Source organism: Lactuca serriola, chromosome 9 (assembly GCF_051521515.1).
Source record: "Lactuca serriola cultivar US96UC23 chromosome 9, Lser_US96UC23_V15, whole genome shotgun sequence".
NCBI classification, from domain to species: Eukaryota; Viridiplantae; Streptophyta; class Magnoliopsida; order Asterales; family Asteraceae; genus Lactuca; species Lactuca serriola.
Window position 1 is genome coordinate 21,133,891 of NC_136416.1, and position 25,920 is coordinate 21,159,810.

The 25,920-nt window shown below is 35.3% G+C and overlaps 5 protein-coding genes across 8 annotated transcripts; 3 read left to right on the forward strand and 2 right to left on the reverse strand.

Moving 5' to 3' along the window:
* Positions 1-466: 466 nt before the first annotated feature.
* LOC145075245 (asparagine synthetase [glutamine-hydrolyzing]) lies at positions 467-3,516 on the forward strand. Its single transcript, XM_079021545.1, has 11 exons — positions 467-674; positions 804-942; positions 1,034-1,129; positions 1,212-1,353; positions 1,450-1,640; positions 1,732-1,893; positions 1,986-2,288; positions 2,379-2,513; positions 2,590-2,670; positions 2,781-2,975; positions 3,066-3,516. The coding sequence occupies exons 1-11, from the start codon at positions 595-597 to the stop codon at positions 3,312-3,314; spliced, it is 1,773 nt and encodes a 590-aa protein (XP_078877671.1). The 5' UTR covers positions 467-594; the 3' UTR covers positions 3,315-3,516.
* Positions 3,517-3,994: 478 nt separating this feature from the next.
* Positions 3,995-5,316, forward strand: LOC145075246 (PHF5-like protein). 4 transcript variants are annotated; one of them, XM_079021549.1, is made up of 3 exons: positions 4,006-4,137; positions 4,411-4,438; positions 4,714-5,316. In XM_079021549.1, exon 3 carries the CDS (start codon positions 4,767-4,769, stop codon positions 5,097-5,099), a length of 333 nt encoding a protein of 110 aa, XP_078877675.1. In that variant the 5' UTR covers positions 4,006-4,137; positions 4,411-4,438; positions 4,714-4,766; the 3' UTR covers positions 5,100-5,316. The 4 variants fall into 4 exon arrangements, with proteins under 4 accessions (XP_078877673.1, XP_078877675.1, XP_078877674.1 ...); XM_079021548.1 differs by having other exon boundaries at positions 4,007-4,137; positions 4,411-4,472; XM_079021546.1 differs by having other exon boundaries at positions 4,008-4,137; positions 4,411-4,628.
* Positions 5,317-6,115: 799 nt separating this feature from the next.
* On the forward strand, positions 6,116-7,110 carry LOC145073801 (uncharacterized). The gene is made up of 2 exons (XM_079020298.1): positions 6,116-6,593; positions 6,740-7,110. Exons 1-2 carry the CDS (start codon positions 6,251-6,253, stop codon positions 6,892-6,894), a joined length of 498 nt encoding a protein of 165 aa, XP_078876424.1. The 5' UTR covers positions 6,116-6,250; the 3' UTR covers positions 6,895-7,110.
* A 5,517-nt stretch (positions 7,111-12,627) lies between these two features.
* LOC145075423 (uncharacterized) lies at positions 12,628-13,578 on the reverse strand. The gene has a single exon (XM_079021676.1). The coding sequence runs from the start codon at positions 13,576-13,578 to the stop codon at positions 12,628-12,630; it is 951 nt and encodes a 316-aa protein (XP_078877802.1).
* Positions 13,579-20,382: 6,804 nt separating this feature from the next.
* Positions 20,383-22,975, reverse strand: LOC145073141 (zinc finger CCCH domain-containing protein 66-like). Its single transcript, XM_079019702.1, has 2 exons — positions 22,822-22,975; positions 20,383-22,476 (listed from the first exon to the last, which is right to left on the reverse strand). Exon 2 carries the CDS (start codon positions 22,433-22,435, stop codon positions 20,801-20,803), a length of 1,635 nt encoding a protein of 544 aa, XP_078875828.1. The 5' UTR covers positions 22,436-22,476; positions 22,822-22,975; the 3' UTR covers positions 20,383-20,800.
* Between the last annotated feature and the right edge of the window lie 2,945 nt (positions 22,976-25,920).

A 25,920-nucleotide genomic window follows, 5' to 3' on the forward strand; every position in this document is an offset into this window, starting at 1 on the left:
AATGGTTTATATATGTAATGTATTCAATACATTAAAGTCTCATTAATTTTAATAATTCAAAATTTTTTTTATTTTTCTTATAAATTCAAACTATTCAAATTATTAAAATTTCATATTAATTTTTTTAATTAAACTCATATAATACATGGGTCTCACACCTAGTGTAAAATAATTCAACATCAAAAAAATCAATGAAACGACGAGCAACGATAACTTTAAATCGCATATGCTTTACCATCGGAGATAATGATGATATAAGCATCTATATGTCAATAATCTAATTATCTAATTAGTGACGTACTTCTAAACGCAATGCATAGCGAAAATATACAATAAAAACGACCAAAACGGTGAGAAACGTCGCCGCTTAAAAAATAAAATAAAATAAAATAAAGATATTTTTGAAGAAAAAGGACGAATGAAGGAGTCGCCGGAACCGTCTATAAATTAGCGGCGAATGAAACCGTCATAACTTACCAATTCATTCACTCTCATCCTCCACATTTTCCTCATCTTCTTCTTCGCTCTTCACCTCCTTAATTTTCTCCCGCCGTCAAAGCTTGTAATTTGTGCATCGTTACTTGTACGGTAGCCATGTGTGGAATACTAGCCGTCTTGGGTTGCTCCGATGACTCTCAGGCCAAAAGGGTCCGTGTCCTCGAGCTCTCTCGCAGGCATGTTCATGTTTCCCATACTTAATTTTATATTTATTTAAAAACCAAAATTCTCATAGGAGATTAAAACGATTACCAAATAATCTTCTCAACGTTGTTTATATATTTATATATGTGAATTTTGTACAGATTGAAGCACCGTGGCCCAGATTGGAGTGGGTTATATCAGCACGGTGATTGTTATCTGGCGCATCAACGTCTCGCCATCATCGATCCTGCTTCCGGTGATCAACCCCTCTATAACGAAGACGAAACGATCGTTGTAACGGTGGGTAGAGTGACATTTAAATGATCCATGAATCAGTTTGTTAGATTATCAAACCCTTCAATTTTAGCTCTAATTTCGATCGGAAATGCAGGTTAACGGTGAGATATACAACCACGAGCAGCTCCGAGAAAGCTTGACCGGTCACAAGTTCAAAACGGGGAGTGATTGTGACGTTATTGCCCATTTAGTAAGTAATTACGAATTGTGTTATAAAATTTATTGTTGAGATTATGGATTTGAATGTAATCGAGGTTGTTGACGTTTTGTAGTACGAAGAACATGGCGAAAACTTCATCGATATGTTGGACGGAATGTTTTCGTTCGTGTTACTTGATACACGCGATAACACTTACATAGCTGCTCGTGATGCTATCGGGATCACCTCGCTCTACATTGGTTGGGGACTCGATGGTGATTATCAAATGCTTTCGATCATACTGTTTTTTTTCATTGATTATAATAGAGTAAATTAGTAACAGTAGTCCTCCTGTTCTTGTTCTTGTTCAGGTTCTGTTTGGATTTCGTCTGAACTAAAAGGTTTGAACGACGACTGCGAGCACTTTGAGGTGTTTCCGCCGGGCCACATGTACTCTAGCAAAACCGGCGGATACCGGCGGTGGTACAACCCACCATGGTTCTCCGAAGCTATTCCTTCTACGCCATATGATCCTCTCGTTCTCAGGCATGCATTCGAAGACGTGAGATTTCTTTCTTTAATGTTTTTCATATACTATAATTTTATACTTATATCACGATCAAGTGTTGAGAAAACGAAAACGTCAACTGTAGGCCGTGATCAAGAGATTAATGACCGATGTACCCTTCGGAGTTCTCCTCTCCGGTGGGCTAGACTCGTCGTTGGTCGCAGCTATCACCGCCCGTCATTTATCCACTACAAAAGCTGCTAAGCAGTGGGGAGCTCAGCTTCATTCCTTCTGTGTCGGCTTAGAGGTAACATACTAACATAAAGCTTTTCTTTCCATTTGGAAACATGAACTTGTGATTGGAACTCTTCTGAATCCATTTTTTGACCTATAAAACAGGGTTCACCGGATCTCAAGGCAGCAAGAGAAGTAGCTGATTATTTGGGAACTGTTCATCACGAGTTTACCTTCACTGTACAGGATGGTATTGATGCAATTGAAGATGTAATTTACCATATCGAAACATACGATGTGACAACAATCAGAGCTAGCACACCTATGTTCCTGATGTCACGGAAGATCAAGTCATTGGGGGTGAAAATGGTTATCTCCGGTGAAGGCTCCGACGAGATTTTTGGCGGGTATTTGTACTTTCACAAGGCACCCAACAAGGAAGAGCTACATCGTGAAACCTGTCGCAAGGTATCTTCATCGTTGACCCTAAAACTCTTTTTTTTATTCCTAATTAGGTCGTTAATTAAGTTCGCCGGAATCTTTATTTACATAACGCAGATAAAAGCACTTCACCAATACGATTGTTTGAGAGCAAACAAGTCAACATCCGCTTGGGGTTTGGAAGCTCGAGTCCCATTTTTAGATAAAGAATTCATCAACGTTGCCATGAGCATAGACCCTGAAGCGAAAATGGTAAAGAACAGAGCTTTTTTTTTCCCCTATAATTGAAAGTTTACGATACCAACAAGCTTCATGAACTTATTTGCAGATCAACATGGATGAAAAACGGATTGAAAAATGGATTCTTAGACGGGCTTTCGACGATGAAGATCACCCGTATTTGCCAAAGGTCTTCTAAATCAATCTTTTTATAAAAATAAAAAATGAACTCTATTTCGACTTTCAAACCATAATCAAGTTTCTCCTTTTAACACGTTATGGATCATCTCCTACCTACAGCATATTTTATACAGACAGAAAGAACAGTTCAGTGATGGAGTCGGATACAGCTGGATCGATGGACTCAAAGCTCATGCTGAACTCCACGTAACAGACAAAATGATGCTTAACGCTGCACATATCTTCCCTTTCAACACTCCAGTCACAAAAGAAGCCTACTACTACAGAATGATCTTCGAGCGATTTTTCCCTCAGGCAAGTTCTTTGTTCTTAGTTCTTATGAGTTGTACATCATGCAATAATTCAAGTACTTAATCTGAATCTTTACACGTTTCCTTTTTCCAGAATTCTGCAAAGTTGACTGTTCCAGGTGGAGCGAGTATAGCTTGTAGTACTGAGAAAGCAATCGAGTGGGATGCATCGTGGTCAAAGAATCTTGACCCATCAGGAAGGGCTGCATTAGGGGTTCATAACGATGCGTATAAGCAGCAGAAGGTGGCTTCTATTGCTGCAGGGAATTTGGCGACAAGTTTGATTGATGATGTGCCAAGGACGATGGATATCCAGGCTCCTGGGGTTGTGATTCGGGGATAAAAATTGTTGTATAATTAAGTAAAGTTATTACGAGTTAGCACCATGGCTTTTATGATATGTTGCTGTATTGTTAGGTTGTGGTTTGGTTTTAATTGTGTGATAATAACTCGAATGTATCGTTGTTTATAGACTCTCGTAACATTTGATGTAATGTATTTGTAGCTTTGTAAAACTTCGTTTCTTAAAGACATTGTTTTTAGTACTTTATTATATGGAAAATGGATGGAATCCTGAACTAAAGGATGACAAATTTATTGTCTCGGGCTATGGGCCATTGGGCTAACCGACCTTTCTAAAAAGCCCAGCACCAAAATGGAACAGGTCCGAGCTTTGGCTCGTCGTAATGGATGGAAAATGTTATTGTCCAAATTTGACGATTGTAGGAAGTAGGGATGGAAAGTGTTAATATACGAAAGTTCAGGGACAAAAATTACCAACATAGGAAAGTTTTCTAGCCATAATCTGAAATCTAAATTAGGTAAATGTCTTAACAATATTATTTTCACCGAAAAATGTTACATCATGTATTCATGGGATATTTTTGGCGAAATGCATAATTATTTTACGATAGAAATTAAAAACAAAATTATTAGATTTATATGCCTTCCTATCATTTCATTTTAGTGAATAATACATACATATAAATACTAGTATGAAATATCTTGTTTTTGATATTTAGATACCTTGGGCTTGTTAGAATCTGGGCCTTATGTCGGTTTGCTTGCTTCTATAAGGTTGTAGAGGAATCCAGTTTTAATCGATGCATCGACTCGTTGTGCATCTTTCTGGTGGGTTTCTTCGTGGGCGTCTCAGGTGTCTTCAGGTTAGATTTTCGTTTAATAAGCTTACGGGTTTCTGTCTTTATTTTTATTTATGCGTGTGTGCTCTTAAAGATGGTTGTATGAATCTTTAGTTGGCGTAAAATGTTTTTGAGTTCTTCGTGTGTATTATTTTTTATGGATGGATATTCTGCTAGGGTTCCATATTTTATGATTTTTTTCATGTTGAGGTTGGGAAAGATTAAGCAGTTTTTGACGAAATTGTAGGAATTTGTTGAATTTTTATGTGATTGAATAAAATATCCACTCTTTTGCAGTTGTGAAGATGTGCCTGTGATTCGTTTGGTGAGGAAATGATGTTTGATTGCAAATCCTTTAGGTTGTATTTATCAAAAAGCAAATCGCAAATCATTTAGTTGATAGTTATTAATTGAGTCTGACCCAGCTTCTTAATGGACCAATAAGAGGCATATCACATGATATAGAACCCAATCAGAAGTTTCCAACAAGAGACATATAAGACAACCCATTTAGTGTTAGTCTCTGTTATTGTTGTTGGAATTGTAGTTATTAAGTTGAATCCTAATAATAATAAAAAATGATACTATTGTTGAATGCAGGTTGTGGTAAGTTTTTTAAAAAAAAAAAAAAAAGTTGCAAGGGAAAGGAAAGAATGGCGAAGCATCATCCTGATTTGATCATGTGCCGAAAGCAGCCAGGAATTGCAATTGGAAGGCTTTGTGAAAAATGTGATGGAAAGTGTGTGATATGTGATTCTTATGTGCGTCCTTGCACACTTGTACGTGTGTGTGATGAGTGCAACTATGGTTCCTTTCAGGGTCGATGTGTTATATGTGGAGGTGTAGGCATTTCTGATGCATACTATTGCAAAGAGTGCACACAACAGGAGAAAGATCGAGATGGGTGCCCAAAAATTGTGAATTTAGGTAGTGCAAAAACAGATCTGTTTTATGAACGAAAAAAATATGGGTTTAAGAAAAGATGATCTATAAATTGCCATGTTGTTTTAGCATATATGTTTATGTCTCAGAAGGGCATTTATTTTTAACCATGTCATGTCGACATGAATAGCAATCTCCCTCCCTATAGTTGTCCCAACTTCCAAATTTTGTAGTTTCATTTGAATTTTCTTCTCAGTAGTTTTCTAAAAGTCTAAAAAAACATATAATGTTCCCTATTTGATTACAGTTTTGGTTCTTGTAGTTTTTAATTTGCATTAATTATAATTTTGGTCCTTATAACTTATAATTGGGAGATCAAAGTTTCATACTTTTTGCAATTATTTTGTTACTATAAGTGAGAAAAAGAGAATTATGACTGACTACATGAGTAAATGTAAATGAGGTCCCATTTCATGTATGTACATCACATTCATTGCTCTTTTGATATGGCAGACTCCCATGAATGATGTTACCCCTTTAGCTAGTATAAATATCCAATTACACTATTAGTTATAAGAAAAAAAAAATCTCAACTATTGTTAATAATTTTCAAATGATTAATATGCAAATACTTTGTTAAGTACGTAAAAGTCTCATAATCATGTTTAAGAGACTCGGTTAACGTGAGTGGAATCAAAATATTACATGTATTGATATTGATATTTTATGTTATTGTTGCACAAAAAAGAAAAGGCACTTTTTCAGTAAAAAAAAATTGGGAACATACTTTTAAAATCAATATTTAGCGTCATGTCTTATAAACTCATAAGATAAAAGCCTCGACATAACAAAGATCAATTTTTATATTGGTAAAATGCTTGATTAATTACAAAAATCAATTTCTATATTAGGTAACGAAGCTATTATTTTATTATACACATACCCATAGTCTCATAACATAATTACATAAATCCTTATAGTCTTACATGTCGTTTTCAAAAAAATTACATTTTTTAAAGTTAAAACAAATTAACGCGATATAATATAACACCATAATTGAATAAATATTTTTTTCAATATACAATATAGAGGATCGTAAAAACATAAACTAAAGTACTTTCCCTCAACATTCAAATGAATATCCCGCCACACTTCTTTTCTCTGTTCCCTTTTCTGGTATTCTTCTTTACATCTCTTTTCCTTTCAGTTTTCAAATCATTACTACTCTGAATTCAATTGTAATCATCAAACCACCATGAAATTCTTTCGATCTGAAGCCCAATTATCCAATTTCAAACATGCCACCGGCTGCTGTCTTCCCGGAGTTCTACGCCGCCTGTCCTGCTTCCGTGGTCTTGCTGCCACACAGCACCACCGCATCAAGGAATCAACAGAGCTTCGTTGCACTTCATATAATCCAGGAATCGTGGCGAAGCTAATGGGACTGGAGTCAATCCCACAAAGGATTACTTCAGTTCATCGTCAACAAGATCACAGAAATTCCAACTCCAGAAGCCAATCCATCAGTAAAACACCAATGGTTTTAGAGCTTGAAAAAAGGAAATTCTTCATCCTTGGTCTCGAAGCAGGATGTAAAGGTGAGGAGTGATCATGAATTTCTCCCAATTCACAGAATTTGACTCTGGAAATTAAATCACGGTTTCTGTTCTTGATTTTGTTGAATTCCCAGATCATGAATTCGAATAAAACGTTTGTTGATGATGATTTATATGAACAATTTCAGGTAAAGGAGATTCAAGATCGGATTCTAGGAGGAAATTATTAGAACATGATGGATCAAAGAAGAAGTCAAATGGGGTGTTGAAAGAGGGTGCAAATGTTGATTTCGATTTGGAATTTTTTGATCAAATGGTTCTGGAGTTAGTATACATATTTTGAGTCTTTACTTATTATTATAATTGTAGTTTTCAACTAATTTAATGGGTGGTGTTACTCCCAAATAGCCCACTCTTGAAGAAGTGTAGTGTGGTTGTCCTGTCTGTTGTTCTTTCTTTTTCTGTGTTTGTACTCTTTCCAGCTCCTCGCTGGCTTTTCCTGTTTTAGTAAAATTTTCTCGCAGTTTTAAATATAAAACAATTTAAGTTTACGTTTTTATCCACAGGGTGTTTTGATATTTATGGCGCACTTGACTCCCTTTTCTATAGTGATTATTGTATGGATTAACAGAATAGAATCAAATAATTAGCCTTTACAATATTATTAAGGGTAAATGTCCAGCCTATAATGCGAATTTTATTGAAGTAAATCAAGTAACCCATATATCAAAAAATAAATAAATAAATAAACAAATAAATAACTGATCTATTTATGTTAATCGATAAAATTAAAGTATTAATAAAATAAAATAAAAAAACTTTGATTCCTTAAAACCCCGATTATTTGAATCCATCCGTATGTATTATGTAGTATGTTGTAAATCAAACTAAAAGACGCGCAAGGAAACCGACAAATAATATTGTGAATTATATGTCGATTAGTTGCGAATAATAAATTCAATTATTATTATTATATTTACCAAGTTTCGTCCAGAAACCAGATTTATCCTTCTCGATTAGATCTGGTTATAAGAAAGGTAGAAGAAGATTGTCCTGTTATTGGATGAATTAAACACAAGACAGAAAAATAAAACCGACCTGTTGATTGCTGACTTGATCTTGAAGCAACTGCACGGATCAGATTCATGTCCTTAAAGGTTTTTACTTCGCTTCTACTGGCTGTAAGCAACAGAGTAAAACCCCAGGATTTAATGCAGCTTGATCGATATTCCAACAGCACTGGAAATCGACAAACACAAAGCGACTACTCGGAAACTAGAAAAAACGCAGAGAGAGGGAGAGAGCTTTCAGATTTTCGTGTGTTTCAATGCGGCTCCTAGGGAGCTGTATTTATAGGTATTGTAACCCAATAAGGCATCAAACGGGCCCCCATAGGCCGGCCCCAGAAACCCTAGGGCGACAGCTTGCTCTCCAAGCAAGCCGTCTCCTGATCCTTCTAGAATACCCTGACTTGGCCTCCACGAAGTCAATGCGAAGTCAACGGCGGTCAACCATTTGACCGGATCGGTCAAACCGGCTTGACCCGAACTCGTCAAAAATAAAAGCTCCTCAGCTCCCAGCAACCGATGCGTCGTGCGCCTAAATCGCGCCATTTCGCGCACTCGCGGCGTCGGCTAGTGCTAGGCTAGACTAGGCGCACGCGTGGGCTTGGCCCATTCCTTTGATCCACTAAAGCCTTTGAAGGCTTACCAAGGGAATAGGCTTATAAACCTTCAAAAGTTTCTTCTCCCCACCAATGTGGGATACAAGGGAAATTGCCAACGTGCAATTCCTTTATATATAAAATTCCAACAATCCCCCACCAAGTTGGTAAGTTTCCTTTCACTCAAACAGATGATGTCACTCGGGTGTCACGAAGATTAAACCCTAGTTTAATGAGAACAAACAAGAAGAGACTGATTCAATGGTATCCTTGTAGGTTTAAACCATGAACCTAAATGACCTCTCCGGTTTACCCCCACACATCACAAGTCATATTTGTGTTCTCCCTGAGCGCTATTATGGCCATGCGCTATAAATCCTTTTCATGACCCTTTAGAAGATAAACCACTAATCTTCACTTGAGGCGGCACCACCTCTAGATCATATAGGCAAAGTTTTACAACATCTTTGTTGCTTAGATGTCTCCAAAACTATGTTAAGAGTCATAACTCAACCTCATTCTCGGCAACGACGTACTATCCTACCTCACATGGATCTATCATGAATGATAGTACCTTCTATCGTTAGTGATTTCTTTGTTACCCTTTAAACTTGAAAATTAGGAGCACTAATGTCAAGTTGGGTTTCCATCACTAAACGATTCTATTGTGGTTTTAGACCCATGACTCTCTTGGTAGATGTAACCAAATCTCTCGTCAGAGGTTTGGTAAACGGATCTGCCAAGTTCCTACTTGTCTTGACATAGACAACCTTGATGGTACCACTTTCAATTAGTTGTCTCACAAAATTGTGTCGCAGACCTACATGTCTTGACTTCCCATTATATACCGCATTATATACTTTAGACAGTGTGGCCTCACTGTCACAGTACATGGGTATTGATGGCATCAGAATATCCCACAAACGTATATCCATAAGTAGATCTCGAATCCACTCTGCCTCTTTGCCTGCTGCTGCTAAGGCAATTAGCTCTGCTTCCATCGTTGAATGAGCTATGCATGTCTGTTTCTTGCTCGCCCAAGAAATAGCACCACCAGCTAGAGTATAAATCCAACCACTTGTGGATTTTGAATCACTGGTGTGATCAATCCAGCTGGCATCAGAATAACCTTCAAGTATTCCATTAGATGACGAATATGTCAATTCAAAAGTACTTATCCTTTTCAGGTATCCTAGTACTCTACCCACTGCCTTCCAGTGCTCCGTCCTTGGATTAACTGTATACTGACTAAATTTGCTTACAGCGAATGCGATGTCAGGTCGCATGCAGTGAGTAGCATACATCATGCTCCCAACTGCACTAACATATTCCAGTTGAGCCACAGCTAGACTAGAATTCACCTTAAGTTTCACACTTGAATCAAAAGGAGTGTTGAATTCCTTAATGTTCAAACGTTGAAACTTTGTCAGAATTTTCTCTATGTAATGAGATTGACTCAGAGAAATCTGACCACCTGTCCTCTTCACCTTGATACCAAGAATAGTATCTACTTCTCCAAGATCTTTCATCTTAAAGTTCGAGGATAGGTATTTCTTCGTCTCAAGAATACCTTCTAGGTGAGTGCCAATGATCAACATATCATCAACATAAAGACATATAACTACTATGTAATCAGATGTATGTTTAGAGTAAATACATCTGTCAGCACTATTGTGCTAAAAACCAAAGGCAGTCACAGTGGTGTCAAATCTCTCATGCCACTGTTTAGGAGCTTGTTTCAACCCGTACAAAGACTTAACAAGTCTACAAACTTTGTTTTCTTGTCCAGGTATTACGAAACCTTCAGGTTGCTCCAGGTAAATCTCCTCTTTGAGATAACCATTCATAAAGGTTGTCTTCACATCCATTTGATGAATGTACAATCCTTTCAAAGCTGATATTGCTATGAGAGTTCTAATTGAACTAATTCTAGCAACTGGGGCATAGGTATCAAAATAATTGATCCCTTCTCGCTGCCTATAGCCCTTTGCAACCAACCTTGCTTTATAAGCAGATATGGATCCATCAGGATGATATTTCTTCTTGAATATCCATTTGGATCCTATGGGTCTTCTCCCCTTGGGTAGATCAGCTAACTCCCAAGTTCCATTACCCATAATTGAATCCATTTCGTCATTGATAGCTTCCTTCCACAGAGGAGCATCCCGAGACGTCATGGCTTCAGTAAAGGTCTTAGGATCATCATCCAAATTAATTGAAAAGATGACCTCTCTCGTCACTTTCTTTTGTGTTCCTTCGACCAAATAAGAATAGAAATCATCTCCAAAGGTTTTCTCAATTCTAGCCCTAGTACTTCTCCTTGGTTCCTCCATAATGGGAGGAGGTGGGAGTATTTCTCGAGAGGTACTTGTAGGTGTTGTATGACTAGAGTTTTCTTCATCCTTAGAAAACTTGTCCTCAAAGAATTCCACATCTCTGGATTCCACAACAACACCAGAATCAATATCTAGTAATCGGTAAGCCTTCTAATTTTGAGCATATCCAATAAATATACTCTTATTAGCTCGTGCTCCCAATTTGGTTCGCTTAGGATCGGGAGTCCGATAATAAGCAACACACCCCCACACTTTCAAATAGTCTAGGTTAGGCTTTCTACCTTTCCACAACTCATAAGGGCTTGTAGGAATCACACGACTAGTGATCCTGTTATGAACATAACAAGAAGTTAATAGTGCTTCCCCCCACAGATTGTTTGGTTGACCCGATTGGTTCAACATACATTTGACCTTCTCACAAAGAGTTCGGTTCTTTCTTTCAGCCAAACCATTCTGTTGAGGGGTGTATGGTGATGTTCTCTCATGTTTGATTCCATTCTCTTCGCAGAATGTGTCAAACTCTTGGTTGAGATATTCTCCGCCTCTGTCCGAGCGAAGAATTTTGATGTGTCTTTCAAGTTGATTTTCGACCTCAGCCTTATATCGTTTAAATGCATCAAAAGCTTCATCTTTTGATCTCAGCAAATAAACATGTAGATATCTACTGAAGTCATCACAAAATGTGATGAAATACCTTTTTCCTCCTCGAGTAAGGATTCCATTTAACTCACATATATCAGAATGAATCAACTCAAGTAAAGATGTGTTTCTCTTAACTGATGGAAATGGTTTCTTAGTGAACTTTGATTTTACACATGTTTCACATTTTTCAAAATCTTTTGTGTCATATTTTAACATACCTTTAGTTTGCATTTTTTTCAATGTTTTTAATATTAGTGTGAGCTAAACGTTTATGCCATAAAGAAATTGAACAAACAATATAACCAGAAAAGTTCACTTCATTCACATTAGCAACCAATCCATCAATTACATCATTACCAACACTCGACACACTAGAAACACCACACTCAACACTAGGACCACTTACATTACCCTCATCACTAACACACAAGCGATACATTCCCGAAGTATTGTTCGCCCTCCCAACATGTCTTTGTAGGATTTTGAGCATTCTAACACTCCTAAGTGTACATGCAACCCTAAATACCTTGGATCTATGTTTTCTCTATTATACATGCAAATAAGAACATTCCAAGGTATTATCCTAATCTAGCATACAAAACAATAAATACAACAAGATAGAATACATACCTCTTTGATGTAGAAAGATGTCTTCAAGCTTTAAGAGCTTAGCCCCAATAGTGTGGAAGCCTCAAATGGAATCACAAATCACCAAAACACCTTGGAAGACTTTAGAGAATATGGATACTTGGTTCTCTCTAGTGAAATTGGCTAGCCCTTCTTAGTGTACCACACTAGTGCCAATTTCACCAACCAAGGACATCTTTATATAGTGTGGAGGATTAGGGTTAAACCCTAATACCCATGACCTTTCATTTCCTAGGATCCATGGGTTAAACACTCCATGGACTATCCATGAAAGCTTAGCCCAACCTAAATGAACTTGGCCCATTCCATATATAAGAGTCCATATTTAATTAGTTCCTTTTGATCACTTAATTAATTATAAATTAATTCTTGATCAATACTAATTAAATAATATGATTCCATATTAATATATTAGAACTTATAATATATTAATATTAATCATAAACATATTATTCTCAAAAGATTATCCATATAAATTGTGTCGATGAAGTGCAACCCAAATGGACCATGTCGGGTCGGGTCAAGTACATACCAAATATAGTTATGGACTTAGACATTAATCCAACAGTCTTCTGCCTTTAGTGATCACAATTTTGCCTCTCTCAAGCACCATCTTGAACCCACCCTTGTCAAACTTGTCCGCAGAAACCAAACCCTTCGAGATGGTAGGAACATGAAGAACATCTCGAAGAGTCACCCATTCACCACGTGTGAACTTCAACCGAACATCACCCTTTCCTAGAACTTCAGCTCTGTGGCCATCAGCACAGACGACAACCGTCCCTTGTCACATGGGGTGGTAGGTGCTAAAGCTTTCTCTATGCTCACAAACATGCACAGTGGCTCCAGTGTCCACGAACCAACCTCGAGCACAGATTGCTCGAGTAAGAGAGGAGATCATGAAAATCTCTCCAAGGTTCACACTGGCCACCATGTCAGTCACCTTCTCGACTGCGTGTGCAACCGATACTGATTTGCGATGTTTGCATTCTCTCGCATAGTGCCCAATCTCTCCGCAGACGTGGCAAGGACCGACCCTTTTTGGCTTTGAGTTAGGATTCTGATGACCCGGTTTCTTGAAGCTTTGTTTCTTGGGTCCAAAGTTCTTCTTGTTCTGTCCCCTAGATTTGCCTTTGTGGCTAGAACTCCCAGCTGACACTTGATGCACACTTTGTCCAACTTTACCTCGCTTGTCCCTGATGCGAGTTTCCTCCTCAATGCGGAGGTGTTTCATCAGATCATCCAAGGAGTAGTCCTCAGACTTGTGCATCATTCTCTTAGAGAAATCTTTCCATAAGGGTGGTAGTTTTGCGATGATCGCACCAACCTGAAAGAGTTCTGGAAGAGAGATGGTGAGTGCGTTCAACTTGTTGACCATGACTTGGAGTTCATGCACTTGCTCCATAATCGATTTGTCATCAACCATTTGAAATTCAAGGTACTTGGACACAAGGTACTTGTTAGTACCTTCCTCATGTGCCTTGTACTTAAGTTCCAACGCATTCCATAGCTCTTTTGGATCTTTGACCGGCGAGTAAAGATCATAGAGCCGATCAGATAGGGAATTCATGATGTGACCCACACACAATTCCTCGGATTCTCTATGCAGAATCCTTTGCTTTTCCAGTTCTGCAATGACCGCTGGGTCCACAGATTCCCCCTCCTTGGGAATTGGATTTTCTGGAATTGGTGCCAGTTTTGGGTCCAACACAAAGGAGAGCTTCAAGACATGAAGCATGAACTTGACCTTTTCTGCCCAACGAGTGTAGTTTTAACCATCGAATTGGTCAAGTTTGGCAAACTCTTGGTTCATGAAGTGGAGGCTAGCAGGAGTGTCCATTAGTTTGTTGATTTGTCACAAAAAAAACCTTTAAGATTGTTGTAAATCAAACTAAAAGACGCGCAAGGAAACCGACAAATAATATTGTGAATTATATGTCGATTAGTTGCGAATAATAAATTCAATCATTATTATTATATTTACCAAGTTTCGTCCAGAAACCAGATCTATCCTTCTCGATTAGATCTGGTTATAAGAAAGGTAGAATAAGACTGTCCTGTTATTGGATGAATTAAACACAAGACAGAAAAATAAAACCGACATGTTGATTGCTGACTTGATCTTGAAGCAACTGCACGGATCAGATTCATATCCTTAAAGGTTTTTACGTCGCTTCTACTGGCTGTAAGCAACAGAGTAAAACCCCAGGATTTAATGCAGGTTGATCGATATTCCAACAGCACTGGAAATCGACAAACACAAAGCGACTACTCAAAAACTAGAAAAAACGCAGAGAGAGGGAGAGAGCTTTCAGATTTTCGTGTGTTTCAATGCGGCTCCTAGGGAGTGTATTTATAGGTATTGTAACCCAATAAGGCATCAAACGGGCCCCCATAGGCCAGCCGCAAAAACCCTAGGGCGACAACTTGCTCTCCAAGCAAACCGTCTCCTGATCCTTCTAGAATAGTGCTAGGCTAGGCGCGCATGTAGGCTTGGCTCATTCCTTTGATCCACTAAAGCCTTTGAAAGCTTACCAAGGGAATAGACTTATAAACCCTCAAAAATTTCTTCTCCCCACCAATGTGGGATACAAGGGAAATTGCCAACTTGCAATTCCTTTATATATAAAATTCCAACATAGTATGTACCAAATGTTTTGTAATGTCATGATTTCTTGTAATAAATTATGTCTTCCTGACATCTGTTCAATTTTTAAAAATGAAAGTGATTGGTAGTTTTATATTTGCGAAATTTAATGAAAACTTTAAGTTTTACATGCATAAACCTTTTAATTGCGTCAAAATCCCAAAGTCCGTGTTAACTAGTTAATTTAGACGTTTTAGGGACTTTGTTTTAGAAGTAGTTAATTTAGAAGGTTTAGGCCTTATGTGGCAATTTTGTCCACAGTGAATAAATACCACACGTCCACACCCCAACTTTTTTTTTTCCAACGGTGAACCTTCACCAATGGTAAATCTTAATGGTAAACATTTTTTTGTTTCCTAATTAGTCATTGCAAATTTAAGTTTTTTTTTTTATTTCAAAGGTAAAAATATCACCACACCCTTTTCATAAGCAAGTTGTGTCAAAAATGGTAAAATCCTTTGTGGCATCTATATGTCACACTTTTACTATTGACAAAACAATCACCACACCATTTAGCCTTAGTTGGACAAATTTGGTAGATTTCACACGGTAGTTGGTAAACTTGGTATTAGTGACAATACCCAAAGCACCACGCCATCCTAGCCCTTTCCATAAACCCGCATCATTCTTATCTTCTTCACAAACACAAGAAAACAAATCATGGAGTTAATAATCTTAAAATTAAGTAGTAACTGAGAATCGCACTTTCAGATCTAGCATACAATGCCACGAGACATAAGCATTTAATGTGGTTCTACAATTGGGGTGATTGTGTGCATCCACAAGGAAAATCGACGAGCTATATTATTGACCAAAAATCAAATGTTGTTACAAATCACTTACACTTGACCAAAAAAATAAAAACAAATCTGTCTTCAAAAAACGTCAAAGAGAAAATATGAAAATTAGCCCTGAAAAGACTAAAATCATGTATGTAAAGAAAACTCATTAGGTGAAAATCAATACTTGGTCGCCATCTCGAGGTGGCTGACAAGTGGTCAAATAGTTGAACATCACCACTTGAAGTGTCAAAAGGTGACAAACATGTGGTTGTGAATTTCGTGTTCTTCTGTTACACAATGCCCAAACCATTGCCACATGAAATGACTAGCAGATGACCAATATGTAGTCATTTGTAACTGTCTAAAATTTCACACATGATTTCCAAATTGATTGTGTTTGTATGCATGCATATCAAAATTACAAAACTCGACCTTAAAACCAATGCACCCACAACAAGTAACCTTGCAAGACCTTCTTTCATCATTGGCTTCTCAAAACGGTCGAGTAGGAAATGATTGTATCACCAGGGGCGAACATAGGGGGTTCTTAGAGTAGTCGATGCAACCCCTCAAAATTAGCAGCAATGTAAATTTTTTGGGAAACTTTTAGCATAATGTATATATTCCGACATACTACCCCTAAAATCATTTGTGATGCACTGACATTATGTCTTGCATCCGTCGTTGTGTATCACCGATTTGAATGGATTCCCTAAGGAAACAATCATACACTAGTAGTTAATCGACACAACCTTGTTAGATAATAAGGCAAGAATTGTTTTAGCGAGGTACTGAAATGAATGATTGTGGGGTTGAACATTCGCATGTTAGAAAATATCTACAAGGGTCAAATATTGAAATGGTTCAGGGTTTATGGTTTAAGGTTTAGATATCATTGAACTTAGGATTAGCCTTAAATACAATTTAACTTAATTGACGGTTAAAATCATTGATGCAGATGTTCTTGCTCACTTGTGAAGTATGATTTATCTATCTTATTATACAACATAACTAAAATTCTTCGTACTTAACATATATTCATCCTTGTCCTTGCAAGGAAAAAAAAATCAAAACAATAACAAGAAGGTAAAAATACTAAAGATATATCTATGATATGAAGAACTGCTTATTTTTTTAAAAAAATAAAATAAAATTCCTTATATTATAAGAATAGTATTTTAATTTAGGGGTGAGCATTTGGACCGGTAGATTAGACCTAGACATTTTTTGTACCCTTGGGTCGATTCTCGATTCTAGGAATTGATCAAAACAGTCCGGTTTTTTTACTGATTCAGTCCGACCGGTTTTGGACCTGATTTAAAAAAAAAATAAATAAAATAAAATAAAATAAAAAATTAAACAAGTATATCTCATTCGTTTTAATTTGGATTGACATTCGATTTTTTTCCAACGTATAATTTAGAGTTTGTACATGATTGTAGACTATAATTTTATTGATTTTTTGTGTGTTATATTCAATGAATTGAAATCTCTTAAAGTTGGGATAACAAAGCTAAAATATTTCAGGTTATCAGCTATTATTTTAAACTTTTGTATTATGTGAAAATCTTTGAACAAAAATATATTATCTGTTTTAATTCGGATTGACATGTAGTTTTTTCCAACATGTAAACTTAGAATTTGTACATAATTTTAGAGTATAATTTTCATTTTTGGTGTTGAATTCATTGAATTACAATTTTTTAAAGTTGATATATCAAAGCTTAAATATTTCGGCTTTTCAGCTATTATTTTAAACTTTTGTATTCTGTGAATAACTTTAAACAAACATATCTCATTCTTTTTAAGTCGGATAAACATACAGATTTTTCCAACGTGTAATTTAGAGTTTTGTATATAATTTTAGACTATAATTTTGTCATTTTTGATGTTATATTCAATGAATTACAATCTTTTAAAGTTGAAATATCAAATCTAAAAAATTTCAGTTTTTCAACAATTATTTTGAACTTTTGTATTTTGTGAAAATCTTTAAACAAACATATCTCATTCTTTTTAAGTTGGATTAACATGCTATTTTTTTCTAACTTGTAATTTAGAGTTTGTAAGTGACTTTAGACTACAATTTTGTCGTTTTTGATGTTATATTTAATAAATTATAATCGTTCAAAGTTGGGATATATCAAAGCTAAAATATGATATGATAAAGTCATAACTTATTTGATTCAAAGTGCAAACAAATAGTATAAACAATCAAAGTTTGATCGGTCCAACAGATACAAAAAACAGAAATATATTTATTTTTACGAGTTGTACCGTATCAAACTTATAAACGTGTTTTAACAAGTTGTACTATATACATATAAAATTGTACTGGTCCAACCGATCCAAGTACCGGAAAACCCAGATCTGGACCTGACCCGATAAGCCTCGTCCATCCGGTCTATGGTCCATAATATTTTCAAAAACCGGTCCGGTCTAAGAGTCGATCCGGTCCAAATGTTCACACCTATTTTAACTATACCCAACACTATATATATATATATATATATATATATATATATATATATATATATATATATATATATATATAGGGAGTGGTTCAAATGAGAACCAAAAAAGGTTAAGAACCGTAAGAACCTCTAACTTTAGATGTTTATAAAGGGTTTAGGGTAACCCTAAGCCCTAAACCCTTTATAAACACCCTAAACGCTAAACGCTAAACCCTAAACCCTAAACCCTTTATAAACATCGAAAATTCGAGGTTCTTACGGGTCTTAACCTTTTTTGGTTCTCATTTGAACCTTTACCTATATATATATATATATATATATATATATATATATATATATCCCTATTCTAATAAAAGAATAGTTTTAATCTTCTTTTGACATGTGTCATCCTATTAGGCCTCATAATCATACATACTTATAAAGCTAGCATTTTTTCTTTAATGTCATGCATTTGAAACCCCTTTATTTAACTTTCTCAAACCACATTCACTTGAAACCTCCTTTTTTAACTAACGCAACTCAAAAGTCTTTTTAATTATGATTTAACACTTAAAAGTTTTATAACTTATATTTTGGTTAATTAGCATTTAGTGAAAAGTTTACTATAAAAAGGCCAATCTTTTGTGACTTTTGTGTTATATAAAATCTTACATGTAAAAAGGATTTGAAGATATTGTGATTCAAAAGTTTTCACATAGTTGAAGCATTCATGATCCAAATATATTGATTTGAAGAAATGGGTTATGTCGCATCGATGGTAATTGTAATATGATTTTTTTTCAACCAAAACAAATGAAGCTTTTCAATTATTTCTTTATATTCAGTTTCTCATTTGATCTTTATATGTGATTTGTGTGTATTACTCAATCTTGAATGTGACTCTTCAAACATCAATGTTTTGCTTGGAATATCTTTCTGCTTCTTCTTTTTCAAGAAAAATATTTTAATTGCAGGTTAGCGAATAATTATTATCAAGTATCTATAGTTGAATGATGTTAAATGAAAAAAGAAGATTCATAAAATGGATATAGGTTTTTTTTGTTTGAGCAAAGTTGACAAATGTTAGTTTTTTCTTTTGATTTAAATGTATGTTTATGTAACATTTTTATTTATATATTCAACCACCCGATGCTCTTATTTATTTTATTGTAGTTTTTCTATTTTGATTATGTTTATTTTCTATTATTTTTTTGTTGGGTTATCCTACACAACATATTTAAAAGACAATATTTAAAAGATAACATAATTTTGAACATTTGATATGTAATTATCATGTATATGCACGTATGTATGTTGTAAATTTATAATTAAATATCTTTATGTTTAATAATTGAATGGATTAAAATGATGCATCAAAACCAATTATTTAGAAGAATATAATAATAATAATAATAATAATAATAATAATAATAATAATAATACATTTCCAAGTACCGCATTCATTTGAAATTCACACTACAACTCAAGAGTTTTCTAATTTATGTATATTTATTAGTTACAACTCAAGAGTTTTTAACTTATGATTATTAATTAGTAATCACTAATAACTTTTTATTTTTCTTTCTTTAAGGTTGTAAAGTTTTGGTCATTAAAAATATTAATGTATTTGAAGAGATTTGTGATTTAAATATGAAGAATTAATATAAATGCTATAATAGATGTTTTAGTGTTTTTATGTTATTAAAAGTTATAGTGTTTATTTTTCATATTTTTTATTATTCGTTGTATATATATATATATATATATATATATATATATATATATATATATATATATATATCTTTTTTTTATATAAAGGTTATAATAGATGTTTTTCTATTTTTATGTTATTAAAAGTTGCAGTTCATATTTTTGTTCATATGTTTTGTTACCCGTTATATTATCATTCATTTGATATATAATTTACACAATTTTAAACAGTTTATAAAATTATCAAATAATTGTATATATCACAATGACTTAAAAATTAAAACTATAATGTCTAATAAAACTAATATGTTAAATATATGTTTGCTTTACTACTAACATTTTGTTTCAAAGTAGAAATATTAAATAATAATTTGGTAAAAGTTATTATTTTAACTATATAATTCTATTCTCGTGCAACACGCGGGGATTCGCCTAGTTAATACATATTTTATTCATCTTTTGTCATGTGTCATCATATTAGGCCTCATAATTAATACATACTACTTGTCAATCTATTAATTCTCCATTTCAAATTTCAAATTTTAAATTTCTCACTATAATTAAATTAAATTAATAACATTAGAATAAAATTAAAATAAAATTGATACAAATTATACATGATATAATATTTATATATTTATTTAAATTAACTATTATAATTTTATATAACTAAAAAAATATCTTTTAATTAATAACTTATTTAAAATAATTTAATTAATTTTGTAACCGAGGTTTCCACGGGTTATAAACTAGTATATATATAATCAACTCTTTCATTGCCAATCCATTTAAACTTTGTATCAAAAAGGCAAAAACTTCACCTTTTTAGCCCGTTATCTAAGGTAATTGGGCTCAACCTACTCGGGTACTTCGAACAAACCAAATCAATAGGCTAAAATCATCAAATGGCCATATGTATATAGCCAATTAAGTTATGAAATCAAAGTGCGTATTAAACTATTAATAGTACATTGACCATATGAATTGTAAATACATAGACGTGTTCACATTAACAACATAAAAAATTACGAGGTCAAGGCTCTATAAATAACTCCTGTAACTTATTTATACCTGAAAATGAACTTTGGTGATATATAAAACCAATGACAATAATACGTAAATCGTAATACATTAAAAAAAAATGAACCTGAACTTATAAAGAATATATTGATATATAATCAGATGGATGCTTTCAACCTTCTGAATCTCCTCGAAACAAATCGACATGATTATCATGTGTATCTTTAGTCCTCTTCTCTTCATTTTTCCGGCATTTAATAAGTAGAGATTTAGAAGTTAAATTCACTGAATTAAACGATAAATCACGTTAAATAGTCATATAAAGTAACCAAGTGGAAGTTGATGTGATCAAGCAACCAGCTGATCTTCCACCCATGGCGAAAAATATTGATCTTCTTCCGATGTAACATTATTGCCACTGCCACGTACCCCAAAAGAAGCAGATTTTCTTAACTTATTAAGCTCATCTTTTTGAATACCCCAATTCAACTTCCCATCAGGAGACCCCCAATCTGAAAGCTTCGAAGCCGCCATTGTCGGAACCCCCAACTGGCGGTTGGCTGTTCCACGGTCAATAAAACTCTGACTCCTCTTTGCAAACGCAGCAGATCTTGAATTCATAATCTGAGACGACATTCTCAGTGGTGATGATGGAAGCCCAGAAGAATAGTTCATGTTCTGGTGTAATGGATTAATTCTCGCTTCAATCTCTTCAAAATAATCGCTACCAAAACTAGGGTTGCTAAAATTATCGATCAGTTGTTGCTGACGATAAATATCCGCTCTAATTAACTCAGATTCAAGATCCAAATCACGACTACTTGTAGCCCTACTAAACCTGCTACTGACACCCTTCATGGTAGGGGACGACTGGTTTGACCATATTGGGGTAGAAACTGGGGAGTTTGAGCTAGGAGGTATCATGATTGATGGGGAAGAAAGAGAGAAAGGACTTATTGATGAAATATCAGAAGAGAAAGATAAAGATCTAGGCGAAAGTACAGCAGAACCTGTTGAAGGGTGTAATGGGCGAAGCTCTTCTGGTTTGTGAGCAAAAAAACATACCTTTCTATTGCATCCTATTTCATCTTTACACAAACGGGTTCTATATTGAGCAGGATGAAGCCAACATTCGAAGATTCCATGAGCGTATTCACAAGCATCTCCTTGTCTGCAAGATCCTTTACGAAACTCTGGACATGGGACACAACTGTAGTGATACTTACGTGGATCCCGTCTTCTAGCGTTCTCCCCTGGATGAACAAAAGGGCATTCTGTCCAATCGTGAGAGTAAGCTCTTGAACATGGTTTGATTTTGAAAGTATACATTCGGAACTCGTCTGTGTTGTATATCCCGTTTTTCATGTCAGGGAGAGAGAGGTCGATTGGATACTCTTTCTTCTCGGGCGATTCTTTTGATGAAATCAAAATAGCGGAAAACTTGTGTTCTTCGATATGATCATCGTCTGTAAGTTCTTCACCGTTTAACAGAAGCTCCAAGAATTTCTTTTTTGAACTGAAAGAAGAACCGAAGACCAGAGGGATTAAGTCAACAGGTAGATTCCCGTGAACATCGAGACAACTGATATCAGCAGAAGCGTTGATCAAAAGCTTGACCACTTCAACGGATGACTTGGATCCACCAGCAACAGCCATGTGTAAAGCAGTTGCCCTATCGGAGCCACAAGCTTTGTTAACATCAACACGATTTAATCCAAGAATGAACTTCAGAACCTGTTTGCTACCAAACATGGAGGCAATCATAAGCGGTGTTCTTTCCTCTAGCCTCATCTTCTTCGAACCTATCGATCTACCATACCATAAACCAGAATCGTTGACATCGAAACCATCTTGTTCAACCACTGACCTAAATCCATCTAAATCATCCGCAGCCGCTAATTCTAGCAAAATTGAAATATTACTAACGACTCTATCTTGCTTCTGACCTTCAGCATAGTCCACAACCACATCGCCAGTGCACATATTTTTTGCTTACGACTGTTTCGCGATCAAACACTCGCTTCCTACAAAATAACAGAGTAAAATTAGGACAAACGCAAATATTCAAGCATCAGAACCCTAAGCATAAACAACGTATCTGCATAAACGATGTAGAATTGAAGTTAACATCTATCAATCATGAACGAAACAAGTTCAGTATATTTTATCGGAAATTTTCCTCTATCAATCAGAAACTAAACAAAGTAAGTGGATAGTGATGCAGAACTGAAATTAACCTATATCTAAGTCCACGCCAAACAAAATCAGTCTATTTTCTTTGCAAATTGATGATTATCCATGGTTATTGAAACAAACGCACTAAAATATCAAATTCACAGACACTTAACATAGATTCACACAGAACATACCTTGATTCTTCGGTCAGCGGTTAGAAAAGAAGATGAATTCGCGGGAATGCTTTTCTACAGAAGAATTTGCGGAGTCAAAAAAGACGAACTCAAAAGCGCCTTTTCTTCTAAATTTCCATCTTATTTTTCCCTCCGAAATGAAACTCAAATGCAAATGAAAATGAAGATTTAAATTTGGAAAGGGTTGGTAATGCTTGGTATTAGCGTTGGCCCACCAAAAGTGGAAATTTCTAGAACCAAGTTTTATTCGTGAACGGCCCTCGACTCCTCCTGTTGTCGTGACACGTGTCAACCCATATATAAAATATCTTGCACCGGCGACCGGCTGAATAATATTCTTGTTCATTTTTATACTATTCCACATAAAAGTATTGTAACGAGTTTTAATACTAGTACATGAGCATGGTTTGGTTTTGTTTAGTTTTTTATTAAAATCGAAACCGAACCAATAGTTTCGGTTTTTTATTTTAGAGAAACCAAACTGTCGGTTTTTTTCGGTTTCGGTTTTTCTGTTTTCGATCGGTTTTTTGGTTTTTTAATTCAGTTTTCGGTTTTTTCCGTTAACAAATAACATAAAAACAATTTTTTGTAGGCATCAACAAATACTCCTCATACATGTTTACGAAATATTAGAAATACCTTTTAATTTATATCGAAACCTCTTTCACATGTTAGAATGACTCACTGATATATAATTAGACAACCTTGCAAGTTGTGCATATTTGTTATACTTTTCTTTCTTTTTTTACTTTACTTATAACCTCAACGAATATGAGACATTTTATATAAGTATTACACAACATACGTTAAATTTATATACATGTAACGTGCTTATGAGTATTTTATTCAAGCCTAATATAAAAATAATCTCAATATTATAAATACTTTATTGCATGAAAGTCGAAGAGTTTGTTGATAAAAAACATCGTCATAGTTCTTTGAAAAACATCATAATTTTCATGAAAAACATCATAGTCAAATCCATCGTCGAAGTAGACTAAAACATATATTTGGTAGTTTGGTTCGGTTCGGTTTTTTCGGTTTTTATATTTTAAAAAACCAATCCAAACCGAAAAAAATCGGTTTTTATAAATAGCAAAAACCAAACCGTTGGTTTTTCAAACGGTTTGGTTTTTTGGTTTCGGTTATCTTGCACATTCCTAGTACATTGGAATATGAGTTTTTAATCAAGAAATAGTTATATTTTTCAACAATATTATGATATAATTAGTGGTGGACGTAGAAATTTCTGATAGTAATGGCGTCAAAAAATAATAGTGACACTAATTTTTTTCAAATGTTGCACCTTAATAGAAAAACAATTTTTTTTTACATTAAGAAGCGGAAACAGAATAATGCTCACCTAAGAGTGAGCATTTGAACTGAACCAGACTGGTTTGGAAGGATTCTACCGACCGTGGACCGGACCAATTGTGGCCTACCGGTGACGATACCAATTTTTCCAATTCTTGGACCGGTATAACATTTCATGCATATGGTACAAGTCGATGAAGCATATGGTACATTCATTGTGTTTGACGGTACAACATTCATTGCATATGTTTCAATTGCCAGTCCAATACTTGGAACCGGCCAAACCGAAGCTGTCAAAAAACCAAACCGGAAATTTAAGAATTCAAAAACCAAGAACCGGCCCGACAACATGGTACCGGCCCAAGTCATGGTCCCGTTCCAGGTTACGAGTCTAAATGTCCACCCCTATACTCGCCCTACTTAAAATATATGCAAAATAAAAATCAACCCGTGGTGAACAACTAGGGTAGAATGGAGTAGAGGTGTTTGTGGGTGTTTGTTTTATTTGATGTACAAATTGTTTTTGTATTGGGATAATGTCACTGTAGCACATCAAACTTTCGTCAATTATCCGATTTGGTCACTAAAGTTATTTTTTTGCACTTGAGGCCATTAAAGTCATGTTTTACCTATCAATTAAACCATTTTGCTCAAATTTAACAGGTTACCGGGTTACAAGGCTGATGTGACACTTATAATTAGTTTATCTTTATTCTTTGTGAGCCACGTCATATAATCCACTTAGATAAATAACAATATAATTTTAACTTTTTAAAATTTAAAGAACCACCACCACGAGTGTTATTTTTTTACCCACATAACCAAGACCATGTTCATGAAACTAAAATCAATTTTGGTGGTTCCTCAATTAATTCAATTACACAGATCAAATACAACAAGAAAACTAAGAACGAATATTGATTTGGTGGCTAGCTAGATATGCTACTCCGCCATCGACCTCTACAACCTCAAGTAAGATCGTGCTCCTCCAATACCGTCTCGCCAAGGAGATCGAAGCCGAAGAACTGGAATTCAAGGGTTAATGGTAGAGGAGGTTAAGTCGCCGGAGAGGGTTGGTGGTGGAGGAGGTGGAGGTTACAGGGAGATTGTGTTGTGATTGGGGTTGGTTTGAGGAGACGATTGTAGCTTCGCCAGATGATAATTAGGCCAGCAGTCGGAATGACCAAATCCCAAATCGGAAACCAATCATTCAAATACAGGCCCTAAATTCTGATTTCTTCAATCTATGTTCTTGAACAAATACACAAATACATGCCCTAAATTCCGATTTCGTCAATCTCCCACCACCATTTTCATCAACCTTCTAACACCACCATCGTCAATCTCACACTGTTGCCATCGTCCCGCTAATCCAAGCCCTAAATCGGTAGATCATCGGTGAGAGAAGTTATTCATGTCTTTCATTTTCACCTTTTCTTTCACTGATGAACACGATGAACACCAAGTGTTCTTAGTGTTTGTATGTTTAAGAAAGATTGGTCTAAAACCAAATGATTTCAGAGAAACATGCAAAATAATCCCCTGCCACTTACCTGTATATAAACCCACCATCCTTGTCTCTCCATTACAACCTACCATTCACCAACAGACCATCCTTATTTCTCTATACCAGTCACCATGGCCATTATCAACCTCTAAATTTCAATACCGAGAAGAAGAAAAATGGAATTTGATTCCTTGTTGCTGAGGATTCTTGCACATACGCAGAATTGTGCAAGAAGATGTAATGAAGGAGAGTACCTGACATCGTCGGTTGGGAACGAA

Excerpts from the sequence above, each read along its gene's own strand:
- LOC145073141 (XM_079019702.1), bottom strand. The coding sequence starts at position 22,435 with ATGTGCACTGGCGATGTGGTTGTGGACTATGCTGAAGGTCAGAAGCAA.
- LOC145075245 (XM_079021545.1), top strand. The coding sequence starts at position 595 with ATGTGTGGAATACTAGCCGTCTTGGGTTGCTCCGATGACTCTCAGGCC. Across the intron at positions 675-803 it reads GTCCTCGAGCTCTCTCGCAG|ATTGAAGCACCGTGGCCCAG; the intron begins GCATGTTCATGT and ends AATTTTGTACAG. Across the intron at positions 1,354-1,449 it reads CATTGGTTGGGGACTCGATG|GTTCTGTTTGGATTTCGTCT; the intron begins GTGATTATCAAA and ends GTTCTTGTTCAG.
- LOC145075423 (XM_079021676.1), bottom strand. The coding sequence starts at position 13,578 with ATGCTTCATGTCTTGAAGCTCTCCTTTGTGTTGGACCCAAAACTGGCA.
- LOC145073801 (XM_079020298.1), top strand. The coding sequence starts at position 6,251 with ATGAAATTCTTTCGATCTGAAGCCCAATTATCCAATTTCAAACATGCC. Across the intron at positions 6,594-6,739 it reads TCTCGAAGCAGGATGTAAAG|GTAAAGGAGATTCAAGATCG; the intron begins GTGAGGAGTGAT and ends GAACAATTTCAG.
- LOC145075246 (XM_079021547.1), top strand. The coding sequence starts at position 4,767 with ATGGCGAAGCATCATCCTGATTTGATCATGTGCCGAAAGCAGCCAGGA.